This window comes from Charadrius vociferus, unplaced genomic scaffold (assembly GCF_000708025.1).
Source record: "Charadrius vociferus isolate BGI_N301 unplaced genomic scaffold, ASM70802v2 scaffold167, whole genome shotgun sequence".
NCBI lineage: Eukaryota > Metazoa > Chordata > Aves > Charadriiformes > Charadriidae > Charadrius > Charadrius vociferus.
The window spans coordinates 1,427,415-1,440,984 of NW_009649460.1; the positions used below are offsets into that span (position 1 = coordinate 1,427,415).

At 40.7% G+C, this 13,570-nt stretch overlaps 1 protein-coding gene across 1 annotated transcript in view; it reads right to left on the reverse strand.

Moving 5' to 3' along the window:
- Positions 1-13,152, reverse strand: part of NKAIN3 (Na+/K+ transporting ATPase interacting 3) — a 205,971-nt gene extending 192,819 nt beyond the window's left edge. The window contains exons 1-3 of the mRNA XM_009889790.1: positions 13,066-13,152; positions 12,183-12,220; positions 6,415-6,559 (exon numbers count right to left, since the gene is read on the reverse strand). Of these exons, the coding sequence (XP_009888092.1) occupies positions 6,415-6,559; positions 12,183-12,220; positions 13,066-13,152 (270 nt within the window). The remainder of the gene's footprint in view (positions 1-6,414; positions 6,560-12,182; positions 12,221-13,065) is intronic.
- Positions 13,153-13,570: the final 418 nt, after the last annotated feature.

Consider the following 13,570-nt stretch of genomic DNA (forward strand, 5'->3'; position numbering starts at 1 on the left):
GCCCCAGGTTGTTTCCCTCTGTGTGCAGGGACATATCATGCACGCTGGCAGACATTTGCTGTCAACAGCGGAGTGATTAGGGTCTGAAACATCAGGTCCACACCGATCCTCAGGGTTCATTTCCTTCCCAAGGCACCTGAACTAATGTGTTTAATGACCTCACCTGCCACTCAACCTCTCCCACCCCATGTCCTGAATACTACCCTGATGGTCCTGTTGTGTCTGCTCACTCTCCCCGCCCCCGAGATTCCTGCCCCAGTTCTTTGGCCAGCCAAATTCACTCCCCCCTGGCTCAGCTGGTCTCATGTTCAGCATCACAACCCTCACCATACCTGGCATGAAGAAGGAATTTTCCACACAGGTTGAATTAATAAGAAGAGGGTGGTTTTGTTTTTTTTTTCATTTTATAGCCCATATGATGCGCTACTTAAAAGTCACCTAGATATTTTCACATAAGAGATTCCTTCTGCTGGAAGGACCTGGGACACTGGTAATAATCTTTGCTGATTCCTCCCCACGATGCACTGTATATTTTTTGGTTTTGGCCTTTTGCACTAAGGATTGTATACTGTGTGGTGTGAGGAAGCATTTGGAGTCTTATAAGTTACGTGGAGAGAGTAGTCCCTAAACCTTACAGGTTAAATATCTATTAAATTATTGTCCAACCCAGCAGGTTCCTTTCAGATCCCCTTTCTTAATGCCAGCCTCTCTACAATAGTGATATTTCTATACCTCTTTTGACTCTACAGGTCATATTGAAACTGATGCAGAGATACCTTTCATATACCAGTGAAATGCAACCATTTCGAGAATTAAATCATCCGTATTAGAGGGACACAATGTCACAAAAAGAAAGAGTTAAGAAAAATGCAAAGGATGGCTTCTTAAACAAAAAGGTAAGAGAGAAAATGGGAATTTCTAAGTTTGAATATTACAAGGATTGTGGGATAGGTTTAGCTTTAATGAATAAACTATCTCAAGTGTGTATTTAATCTGAAGTGCAACACCTCCTCTGACAGTGTTCTTGTCATTAAGGGAAATGGATGTCGGCTCAGGGATACTTCAAAGGAAAAGCAGCAACTACTGAGTCATCAGATTGTCCCCCTGTAATACCTGGCTATGTCTCAGAGGCATCAGAGGCATACAGAGCCCTACTTACTCATATTTCTGAGAGATGACAAGGAAATTGGCATAAATGAACATCATGGAACAGTAACAACTCAGGACTTAACAGGAAGGATATTCAAGGAGTAATTTTGGTTGCCTAAATATTCCACACGTTTTGAAACTGCAAGAGTGTTTGTATAGCATTTGCTTTAATACTGTAAAGTATCCTGTATAGAGCCTCTCTTCTGCCTTTTTTTTTTTGTTTGTTTTAAGAAACTGCCTCCTGGCTTGTCAGATGTACACATTGTCTAAATATCGTATTATTTAAGGGAATAAATTAAGGAGAGCAAAGCAGAGATTTTCGCCTTATATTCTCCTATTTAAGTGTATTATTTTAATATCTCACTGTTCATTAATACATTCATGTTCAGCTTTGGGCCAGGTTTGTGCCGTCTTAGCTATATGACTCATCGTTCAGAAGGCTTTTGAAGTTCCATATCAGAAGTAGAAGAGGGGAAAAAGCCCCAACCTTAACAAGTATTCTGTCGTTATTTTTAATCAATTTTAACAGCCTGAAAATCTTGCTGGTGATAGATAGAACTATCAAGAAAGGAAAAGCATGCACAGGGAAATGGATCGCAGCAGAGCTCTGGAGCTGCATGACGGGTATATTATGGCATAGTTAGAACTGAACTTTTGCTGGTTTTTTATTTGCAAATGTTTGGCTAAGTTTCAAATGAGCTAATATGGGAAAATTAGGAATCAGCTTTGCGCTTTTATGTCCCCTGAGAACTTTGCACTGATTTATTTCAGCCACAAAATATTCAACTACTGAAAATCGCATATCTGCCTAGTGACAGGACAAGTTGTTCACTAAAATTGATCTAAACTAGCAATTAATACAAAAAATGTTAGAAATAATTATTGGATTTAAACTAATTAGGACACTTGGTGTTAATGCGGTGGCTCTCTCTCTATATATTTCCTAGGCTCTGGCGACTCAGAATTTTACCTATAAGCAACTGAAATTCCAGATTTATTTCAGAATCACCATCCTTATAGTCCTATACCTGAAGGGTATCCAGCTGCTTTTGTGTTTATCCAGCTTCTATCACAGCCCTCACTGAGCTACATGGCTTGAGGTACCTGCACCAAAAGCCTGCTCAGTTGTGTCTGCAGAACTACAGTCTCATATTTGAATGCAGTATAGATGGGCTTCAAGTTCTGGCCCTACACGTAACAGATTTATTCCCTTACGTTCGCATTCATGTTGTATGTTGCATTTTACGGGGTGACATATGCAGCATAGGATGGTAAAGGCAAAGCTTTTGTGTAACTTCTCTTGTCAGGGAAACCTTCAGGCACAGCCTTCATTGCACAGATGACAGATTAAAGACCTTCTTTTGAGGTCAACCCAAGGACCTTATAGCTGGTCAGCTTAAGTCGAGATCCCTATGAGAGTATGATAGAATACCATGGGGACAATTTGTGCCACATGCACCAGATCAATTTTGTGTAGACAGTTTACAAAAGTAAACTGTTGTATCTGACTTGACTCTCTCTTTACTTCAATTTTTTATATCCCAGTGGGATCATATGCACCAGCAAAGCTGATGTCCAGGGAAGTTTAAGGAAAAGGCAATGGATACTAAACATACTTTTCCTGAAGTATTTGGTTACTTTTCCAGTTAAACTGTATTTAGCTAAATCTAAACCAGAAGCTTCAGCAATCAGAGTACATAAAAGCATGACTCAACTTTTTTCTTTTTTTTTTTGCCAAAACCACAGAACCAAATTCTCACTCTAATGTGGGACATCAACCACTAACATACCCAGGGGCTCAGATGTGGCTGAGGCTGCAGATATGGACCTGGAAGCCCACAAAGCTTCTCAATGAATTTGGAGCCCAATTCACTACTCTGAGCAGATGTAGGAATCTCTCTGCATGTTGTATTTAAGGAATACTGAAATTCAGGACTCTGCTGAAGATTTGCATTAAACACTTTATATTTGAAGCCAGTAGTAAAAGTTTACCACTGTAACAGGTGGAACATGATTTTATATGGTTTCAGAAGCAGGGAGGCAGTCTATGCCCTTCCTTGGGAGAAGTGCCTCTGGATTCCCTTTTCCCTTAGTGAAGACAGCCTGGAGCTGGCACTGGTAGGGGTCTTTGCTGTCCACACCACTGACTCCTCTAGGGCTTCTGAGGACAGCTGGCAAAGCCCAGCTGTGGTTGGGACAGCCCTAGAATCATAGAATCATAGAATTGCTGAGTTTGGAAGGGACCTTTAAAATCATCAAGTCCAACCATTAACCTACCCTGACAAAACCACTTCTAAACCATGTCCCTAGGCACCACATCTACCCCTTTTTTAAACACCTCCAGGGATGGTGAATCCACCACCTCCCTGGGCAGCCTATTCCAATGTTTAATAACCCTCTCAGTGAAAAAACGTTTCCTAATATCCAATCTAAACCTCCCCTGACATAACTTGAATCCATTTCCTCTCGTCCTATCACTTTTCACCAGGGAGAAGAGGTCAGCCCCCACCTCTCTACAACCTCCTTTCAGGTAGTTGTAGAGGGTGATAAGATCTCCCCTCAGACTCCTCTTCTCCAGGCAAAACAACCCCAGTTCCCTCAGTCGTTATTCATAAGGCTTGTCCTCCAGACCCCTCACCAGCTTTGTAGCCCTTCTCTGGACACGCTCCAACACCTCAATGTCCTTTTTGTACTGAGGGGTCAAAAACTGAACACAGTACTCGAGGTGGGGCCTCACTGGTGCTGAGTGCAGGGGGATGATTACTCCCCTAGTCCTGCTCACCACGCTATTCCTGATACAGGCTAGGATGCCATCGGCCTTCTTGGCCACCTGGGCACACTGCTGGCTCATATGCAGCTGGCTGTCCATCAGCACCCCCAGGTCCTTTTCTGCTGGGAAGCACAGCTTCTGGGGAGCATGTCTTATTGGGAGAATCTCAGACTATAGTTCAATGACCACTTTAGTTGGTGTAACCCTGCACTGCTGCAGAAAGATTCCATGCACTTTTCCCTTTCCTCTGGCTACTTGTTCCCTTTTACCCTCTTACACCTCCTCCCTTCTGCTGGAACAAGCCTAATAGAGAAACAGGTCAGAAAGCTGTCTGGTACTTAACACTGGAAAAGAAAATGGTTGCTTTTCAGCTGCATCTGTTCTGGTTTGATAGTAAATCAAGTGGCTGAACTGATACTTGTGTTGGTGCAAATGAAGGAACAGCAGAGGGACTGAAGGTAGCAGCTGAGCAAAGGGAGGATTATTGCTTATGCTGGCTTGAGGCATTCACTGAATTCAGCCTGAGGGTGAAGTTAGACAAGAGGCTGAACTGACAAGTTTGCAGCTCGCAACAAGGGAAGTCTTGCATCTCCTCCTTTCCCCTCTGCCTCCACACTGCTGTTCACAACAGCACAGTCCCAATCCCTGCCTTATGCTGGCCCTGGCACCCATTGGGAACCTCACAGGCTGTATTCAGCTCACCAACCTAGCAAAAAACTCTCCACTTTTTGCTAGGTTCGTTTTCTGACAGCTTAGGAGTGGAACTGGCTTACTGAAGAGTCCAGTTAACTGCTGCCAGAATTGGTGGAGAGGGTTCGGAGAAGTGTTGAGACAGGGAGAACAGTAGGAACAGGGAGGTATGCAAGCCACCCCCTTCTGCTGATGTTGTGAGGACTCTTGTGAGGTTGGTTCCAGACAACTTGTGTACTTTCACCTTTCAAACGTCAGGATTTGGCTCAAACTATTCCTACTTCACTGCGAACCTTACATTAGTAAGGACAGAAATTGCTCTGAAGTCTTGATCTTCCCAAGTAATGAGTATTTGCACCTGCTATAGCTTGAGCTCTTAAATATATGCTTAAAGTTAAATCAGAGTGTGAGTTCAGTCAAACCTGAAGATAAAGTATCTTGTTGAGGTGTTTCTTTATTTAATTACGAGTTTTCTACCCCTACTTTAAAACAACTTTAATATCGTCTAAAATGCTCATTTACATTGCAAAAGATATAAAAACAGTCAACATCTGTTGTGTTTCATTTGAAAACTAAGGCAGTGCTGAACCTGAGGGGCAAGAGATTTTGTGGTGTTGCACTTCAGGCATGAATTTCCAACATAATTTTACAGATACTTACCCTCACTTGCTCCAGATATCTTACGTATAAAATGGAGAACATGAAGTAGAAAGGTGAGTCATCAAGATATGGATGTATATACACTGCTGCCCAGTTCTTCAACCACAAGTAATAGGTAAAAGTGCTATTATTTACATCAATCCATTTGCAATCACTTATAGTCTGCTTGTGAAGCTTAGCTAATGTGAGTATAAAGAACCTTGGGTGCACTTTTTGTTCACTTTTTCTTTTAAGACATGACAAAGAATTACAGGATTCCAGGCTTGACTAGAAATGATGAAGCTTTTAAAGTATTTGTTTGATGAGTTTTCCTCAGTAGACATCTATTTTACTCTTTTGTGAGGGGAAAAAAAAAATAACTTTAGCCTCTTAAAATCCATTACTGACAACATAACTGAAATGTTCCAGATACAGACACTGCCAGGTAAAGAAATAATATTCATCTATTCAGGAGAGACTGTGGGGGAGGAAAAGGGATATTTTTTGTTGGCAGTTTTCTTCACAGCTTTGAAGGGGTTTTTTTTATTCCTGGCTATGTTGAGAACATGGGAGAAAAACCTGTGAAGCCTCAAGTTACAAGCATCAGAGACAATTTACAACAATTTAGGGTCAAGACCATAAATATAGGTCTTGGCAAAGTTAGATGTAAGTGAGAAGGAGTTTTCTCTGGAACCCATAGGTCAAAGGACAAAAGGAATTTCTGCAATTCTTGCTTTTCCCTTTTTAAGAGGAAGATATAGCTAAATATAACCTGACCATTACAAACATTTTTTTAAATGGTCATTGATTCTGCTTGTCTCTAGCAAATAGAACAACAATTTGTATTTCTTTTCTTCATTTATGCATAGTCCAATTGTCGTTGTTCCCATGACCCATCAAGGTATTTCATTCTTTAAAGAATCTTGTTAAGAACTTATATCATGATCATATTTTCGGTAGCACTTTCTCTGGGTAACCCATTCTTGATAGCTTCCAAAATCTCAGAAATGCCACTCAGTAGTCCTAAATTTGCAAAAAAACATGTAGACCTCTAAAGTTTCTATGGAAACACCATCTGGGGTTTTGAGGCCAAGAAAATTCTACTTTGTAATGTGACAGGTTTTAAGACGAATTGCAAAAAATAATAGATAATAAATGAGACTTACCACGACTATATATCGAGGCCTAAACTGGATGGTTCCAAACAAACCCAAAATGACAACTATTATTTGTAGGAAATTGCCAAGGATAGGAGCCCATTGGAAACCAAGGAAGTCAAAGATCTGTCTCTCTAATGCTGCCAGCTGTAAGAAAACACATAAACAGAACATCCACTTTTTAATTATGGGTGAGACAGAACACTTAACATTTTGTTATTTGCACCAGGCTTCACCAGGCAGAAGTACGGCAAAATTCTGAAACTATGGTTCCTGGGTGTAGCCTTTGTCAGTGTTTCAGCACAGTGATATCTGAAGATAGCTACTAGTCAGCATACAGTTCTCCTAATGAAAAAATGCTTGGAAAAAGGTTAAGAAAATGCTTGTAAAACCCTCACATAACATAAAACTACCTCTACAAACCAAACACAGACAAGTTTTCTTCTGTTCTTGAATGCTGGAAACTCTAAGGCTTGACAATATGTATTTAAATACAAAAAATGTCTTAAACAGAGGCTCACCTAGATTTGAGCAAAGCCAAGCAAACCTTGCTGTTGTTAATGAAGTATCATCGTGCTCCCTCCCTTCCCCATGTCTTTGCTTTCTTAGATTTAGTCTCAACTAGACTCGGCTGCCAGTTCCTCAATGTATTCCTAAAGGAGAGAGAATTTGGCCAAAAAAAGGAAGATCAGGCTCAGAGGAGACCCAGATGTAGCTACTGAGTACATTCCCAGGAGTTGCCTAATGCAGGAATTAAGGAAGACTGCTGGGACTTCCTCACTACTTGAGGCATGGAGGCAGGCTCGTGGACTGAAAAGTTATAGAAAATGCTGGAAGACATTGGAGTACGCTACTTCAAAACCATCAGCCAAATGAGCAATCTGCACTCTGCCAAAAGCTGCTAGGTTACTTTGGACAAGCGCAATCAGAAAGACATGGTGGCAACAGAATGGCTCTCTTCCCTCTGTCCTCATGGTATTTTGGGGGTGGATTTAGTTGGGTTTGGAAATGGAGGAAGCTAAGAAGCATCGACCTTCATCCTTGTATTAGCATGTGATTCTTAGGTAATTCTGCATTTCTGGATGTTAAGCAAAAAAGAAAGAAAAAAAAAAAAAGCCAGATTAAAATTTTTCTGCAAACACATTTGCTACTCACTTTTGAAAGTCCAGTCTATCATTCTAAAGATACTAAAATCAACTTTCTCAGCAGCACACTTGTTGAAGTTTAAACTTGGTTCAATATTTTTCCAGCCATCGCAAGACATTTTTGATAAACAACTGAGTTTCTGTGCTTGCCACAATTTATTACACATCTACTTGATTTTACTACATTGTTACAAACCCTAAAATTTACCGGAATATGCACTTAAAATATTTATAACTGAGACAGATGGAGTAAGCATGGCTCTATGAATACCAACCAAAGTATTATAATTTGTGGGTACTTCACATAAAACATTTCTTTTTACACATAATGGCCAGATTCAATCCTCACCTACAAGATGGGATTAGGTGTCATTGAGAGCAGAACAAAAATCATTCCTTACACCAGTCATGAAAAGCACATTCTCTATGCTGAGGTTAATAAATATGATAAATCTAAACTATTAAATGAACAAAGATTGAATCATCAACTTGGTGCAGCTCCTCCGCAATCAGTGAAGTTACAGACTTTTAACAGCTAAACATCTGGCCCAGTATACATAAATGAAAAATTATCACACAGAAGACAGACAATGTTAAAATTATGTTATCCTCTTGGACATGTAAGATGTTCCTATCTTAACAGAAATTATCTTATTCTTTTCATGCTGTAGGTAAGAGAGAATCTCAGAGGGAACACCACTCCCATGTGAGTGAAGCTGTTGGCTCATGTGGCATTAGCTATCTACCTTGCATTTGTTACACTCTGCCTTCTCTTCTTTTAACTCCTTGTCCTATACCATCTGGATCAATAAACAAGTTTTCTTCCCTAGATATGGAAAAGAACTACAGAAGTTAATGACCAAATCCAGAAAATGACATATTTACATGGACCTCAGATGGAATTTCAATGCATAACGGTGTGGCTGTCACCTTCCTGGAAGTATATGAGTGTCCTAACTGGTACTCAACAATGACCCCAATGTCATTCTTGTAATGTCTTCACCTTGTAGTAGACTCATAAGCATCACAATAATGGCCTAGTTAGGACTTCACTAGGGACACCTCAGAATCACTTGCTTTTTCAACCACTCTCTAATGTATTCCCTCGGGGCAATTCAGGTGACCTCACATTTGGGAATACCCCGGCCTGTAGCTTCCCTAAACCCCAGGATACATCACACGGTACAGTACAGTACAAGTGTGCCCCAAATCCCATGTGTGAGATGGTGTGAGATTGCAGAGAGTTTCAAAAACTCTTTGGCACAGCAAGAACTCACAGTTTATGGTATGAGCAACCATGTACCAAGACTCATGTCCTGTATCACATAGGAAGACATTTATGACACCCATGACCAGAGCCAGAGCCTTTTTTCAGTCCACCACTACAAGTGGAGTTCTTCCAGGGTTATCAAGGCACCTAAATAATTCCTAGACCACCATTTTCCAGAGACAATGTGTCTTCTTCCTGGAGCCCTGACATTACCAAGTGAACAGAGGACGGAATGGCCAAGTCAGATTAGAATCTGTTTATCAGCCACCTCTTCCCTGACATTCTTCAAAATTCTCACATAGCCTGTCTTCACCTGCACCAATAGACTATGTTCTGTAATGGTCCCAGCACTGAAGGCAGCTGGATTAGGATTGCTTCCAGTAAAGTGTCCTTGGCTCTGGAACAGGGCAGCTGTGTGCAAACTACATACCTATCTGCTCAAACGGTTCCTGGGCATGGGTGAACTGGCAGGGAAGACCGATGGCCACAATGAGCCCTGCTAACACGACAGAAGGCTCTAACAGCTCCCTAGCACCCACAATGGCGTGCCACTGCCTAGCCTCTTCCCCAGGCACATGTGAATTTGCTGGTGTAGAGAGCACAGGGCTTGGCCAGAGTCGGTATTGAGGAAATTCATTCACACATATGGTTCACTGCAAGAGATGGCTGCCCTGCTCTCTTAGACATGTTATGTATTGCTGAACCCCCTAGAGCTGTCTGAAAGACAAAAGCCTGTAGCCCAGGTATGAACACTGCAGCACAGATATGAATGAACCTGTTTAGTATGTGTCCGTTCTTAAATTGGTCCTTAGGAGCAATTTTCAGAGCCATGTAGATCAGCACCTTAAATGCCTGGAAGACGTAGTACTGCAACGTCAATGAACACAGCCACTGCACTCTGCCAACAGACTTATGTTAACAGATTTGGTACTCAGCTCATGCCTAAACTGGATCAGATGCAAAGTTTGCCTTCATGTGTACCTCCTTGATATCTGCCAAGAAAGCTCTGGGCACCTCTGGTCACAAGTATCTTCCCAAAGATGGTTGTAGAAATGTGTATATGCACTGTAGGTAGGTATACACATATAAATAATAATTAGTCTTTTTATGGACTACCGTGGTAAAGGCACCCATCACATACACAGAGAAATAAGGTTCAGTTTCCTCTCCTGCTGCCTACTGAGGTATCCATTCCTCTCCTCCCACCTCCTATCCATTAAGATACCAAGGGGCAGAGCTTCCCCTTGAAGCTGTGTCACCAGGTAAAAAATAAAAATTTGCATTTAGTGAGTAAAAAAGAGAGCACAAGCAGAAACACGAGTCTACAGTCTACTGCTTACGGCACTTATCCAGGATTAGGGGAGTTGCTTGTATTTCTTGCCTGCAGAGCTCGCTCTTTATTTTTATATACAGTGACAGCATGTAAACCACCAGAGTCCTGAGAGCAGGATACCAAACATGCAGCACCATTCATTCCGCACTAGCAAGTGCTTTCACCATCGGGCTATGGTGAGACCTTCCTGTGCAGCTAAGTCTCATTTATTTTGCTCTTGCCGCCAACACGGAGTAATTTGTCTCATCCCTAAAGCCCACAGAATATATTAGCTGGGGGGTGGAATCTAAGGAAAGGAGAGAGGTAGGAGATGTCTATCCTGCTCAAATTACTAATCTCTTCTAAATTACAAAACCTTCTTACAGACAGTGCAGCTAGAAGTTAAAAAACTAATAATTCATTATAATGGCAGAAGAAACATATTAGCTTCTGGTTTCTTTATACCATACGCAATATGCACTAAATAGAGATAGCATATAAGTGCTGCCGTTCTTATGTCTAGTATTACACCCAACAGAATCCCCAAGCAGAGGTGAAGGCCACAGACGTTTTAGCTCTGTACAAATGAATAAAAGCAGTCCCTAACCCAGTCTGGGATGCAAGTAATAAATTCACCGCACAGAAATCAAGGGAATAAAGGGAGGGAAACAGGTAGCTGCGCACAATTGCAGACCATTTTTACACAGATGTGAAGAGTCAGCACTACCTGTCTGCACAGGTGCAAAACCTCAGTAGCCACAAGCGGCCACCAGACTAACCTACGCCACATGGTGCAGTCGGAAAGGAGCAGGCACTGTGACAGACTGCTTCACTTGGAGTTATGTGCATGTGAGTGCTTTGAAATGTTTCACCAAAAACATTTTGATGATAAAGAGGCTATTTTTCTCAACAAGAAATTTTCCCAAGAGAACTTCTGCTTTCATCACCATTTTCAGATTCATCTGAAAACAGCCAAAAAACCTCAACCCTGAAGGCGAAGCAGAGGTTCCCCAAATCAGCTGGCTCAACTTCTCCCATTCCTAGAAGACATATATCAACTTAGTAAGGCAGAGGAGCTTGAGGCTGGAGAAATGGGGTATCCTTGATGTGACTGAGGTCCTCTGAGGGTTTACTGTCATACCACATTCCTAACAAGCACCTGTTGGGAGAGTCTGGCACCACCACTGCTCATGATAACTCAGACAACCAAGTTTGGGAGTTTCCATCCTAAATTGTTTGATGCTCTTATTTAATGATTAACATAAAAGTGGAATGGAAACCCAAACACTTTTTCTTGCAAATAAATGGGGGTTTCAGTTTTAGCAAATTATATACTGCAGGTCTGTTTTTAGTGAAACCTATGTCAAGTTGTGTGAAAAATTTTCATGAGAACTTATAAAAATCTATCAAAGTTGATAGGAGATATCATTTTCTTATCATAACAGTTGGAAAAGGAGACATCATATTTCTTATTACTGCTGCCAAGGGAGTGTTTTGTTATTTAGTCATCATCAGCACCGACAATCTTGTAATGTAAAGTGCACAACTCGGGAGAGTAGGACTAGCAGTAAAATGCTCCAGTGGGACAGTATCAGACCACTTAATGAAGATGTGCCACATTTGTCTTGTTCTTTTATCTCTTTGTTTCACTAAGTCTATCAAACATTCCCCATCTCCCTCTCTCTGCAGAGTGCAAGAAGAAGCTGCAAGACAGAGCTGCATTAAAGTCTCACAGGCTGAACTTTCTTTTCTGGGCATGCCCAAGACCTTTTGTGTTACCAGCAGCAAAATGTTCAGGAGAGCTTAGCTGTTTGAATTATGAGCTTCTCCACCTAGATGGATCAACCAGACATGTAGTACATTTGGAACATCCTGACAGAAGAAATAGGGCAGTTGTAGCCTTAATGCCCCATATGTTGCATATGGTGAAGGAATAACAAAACAAATGGTGAGGCAACAACCAGGAATACTGAATACAATCTACAGAAAGAAATCACCAAGACGGTCCTAGTCAATAGAGAGATCAAAAAACATCTTTGAGATCAGACCTCAACAAATGCCCACTAGGGAGCAAACCCCTCCTCTAAACTCTCAGGTCCTATTATATTTCAAAATACATATCAGAAGCTGTCTGAGTGATGAGACACCACAGCAGAGCTACAAAGTCAACTTTTCAAAATGAGTGTAAAAAACTCAATTTTCTCTTCTGTCAGAAACCTCATGGATAACAGTCAGTTTTCTATTATAATGGAAAATCTTTTATAAACAACATGTTAGTTTGAGATGAATAAATAGATCTACATCCATAACAGAAGGAGTCACTGGATGAAGAAAAAGATGTTTCATATGTAACATCATTTTAAACAAGAAAAGACCTAAAAGTAGCTTGATATAAATCTAAAAATATTAATAATAAAAATATTATTAATATAAATATAAAAAGAAAATTATATGTAGAAATATCTGCAAATTTGATACCCTATAAATTACTGAGTTTAAAAAATTGGGAAAGTATAAACTACTCTGCATTTGATATTAAAAAGCTGCTTCAATTTGTCATGTAAGACAACCACCAAAAATTATAATAACCAGAAAAGTATCCATTCTATATCTAACAAACTTGTACTCAAGAAAGCTAACAGCAATCATAAAATTAAATACTTAGTAACTGCAGAGCTGTAAAATGACATAGTTTTGAAACCCTTTTGAAATAAAATCAATTTAAAAGCTAGGAAAAAAGACACAAATTATTATGACTTCCCAAATGGACACAGTTTCCCCAGCTTTCAAAAATGAAAATAGTATACAAAAAATGGAAAATCCAAAAATTACAGTCCAAAGCATTTATATTCTAAGTTCAAGTCAGGAATTATCTGAAACATTTGAATTATGCATGTAAGACTGATTTGGCTGATCCTGCTAATAATTATCACAGGAGAAGTGCCAGGGCACAGCTCATCATCCATAATAACTACTGCTCCTAAGGATAAAGACTTTTTCTCCACAACTTCCTCCTTCATCTTATGGCCATAAATTTAACCTGTGGATTCAGAAAGAGTTTCCTGGACATGAGGAATCTCTGAGGACTGTTGTTCCTTCTACCATTACCACTAGTTTCCACATCCAACACACCGTGCTGAACTACAGACAGTTCGGTCTAGTTTTGTAGAGGAAACTGTTAAAGACTGAACTGGTTCCCAAGTCTCCTCCAGGAAATCTACCTGGAGCTTTAAGTGCCCTCTATTCTGGAGCCCCAGGACACCTTTACTGAGCTCAGCAGTGCACTTACCTTTGCCTCCCACCCCATCCTTCCATCCCATCCCATCCCATCCCATTCCACCCTCTCTCCCTCCTTCCTTCTTTCCTTCCCTCCTTCCTTCTTTCTCTTTTGCCCAGATCACTGAGCAACCCCAAAGAGGACAATGCCAAGGCAGAAAT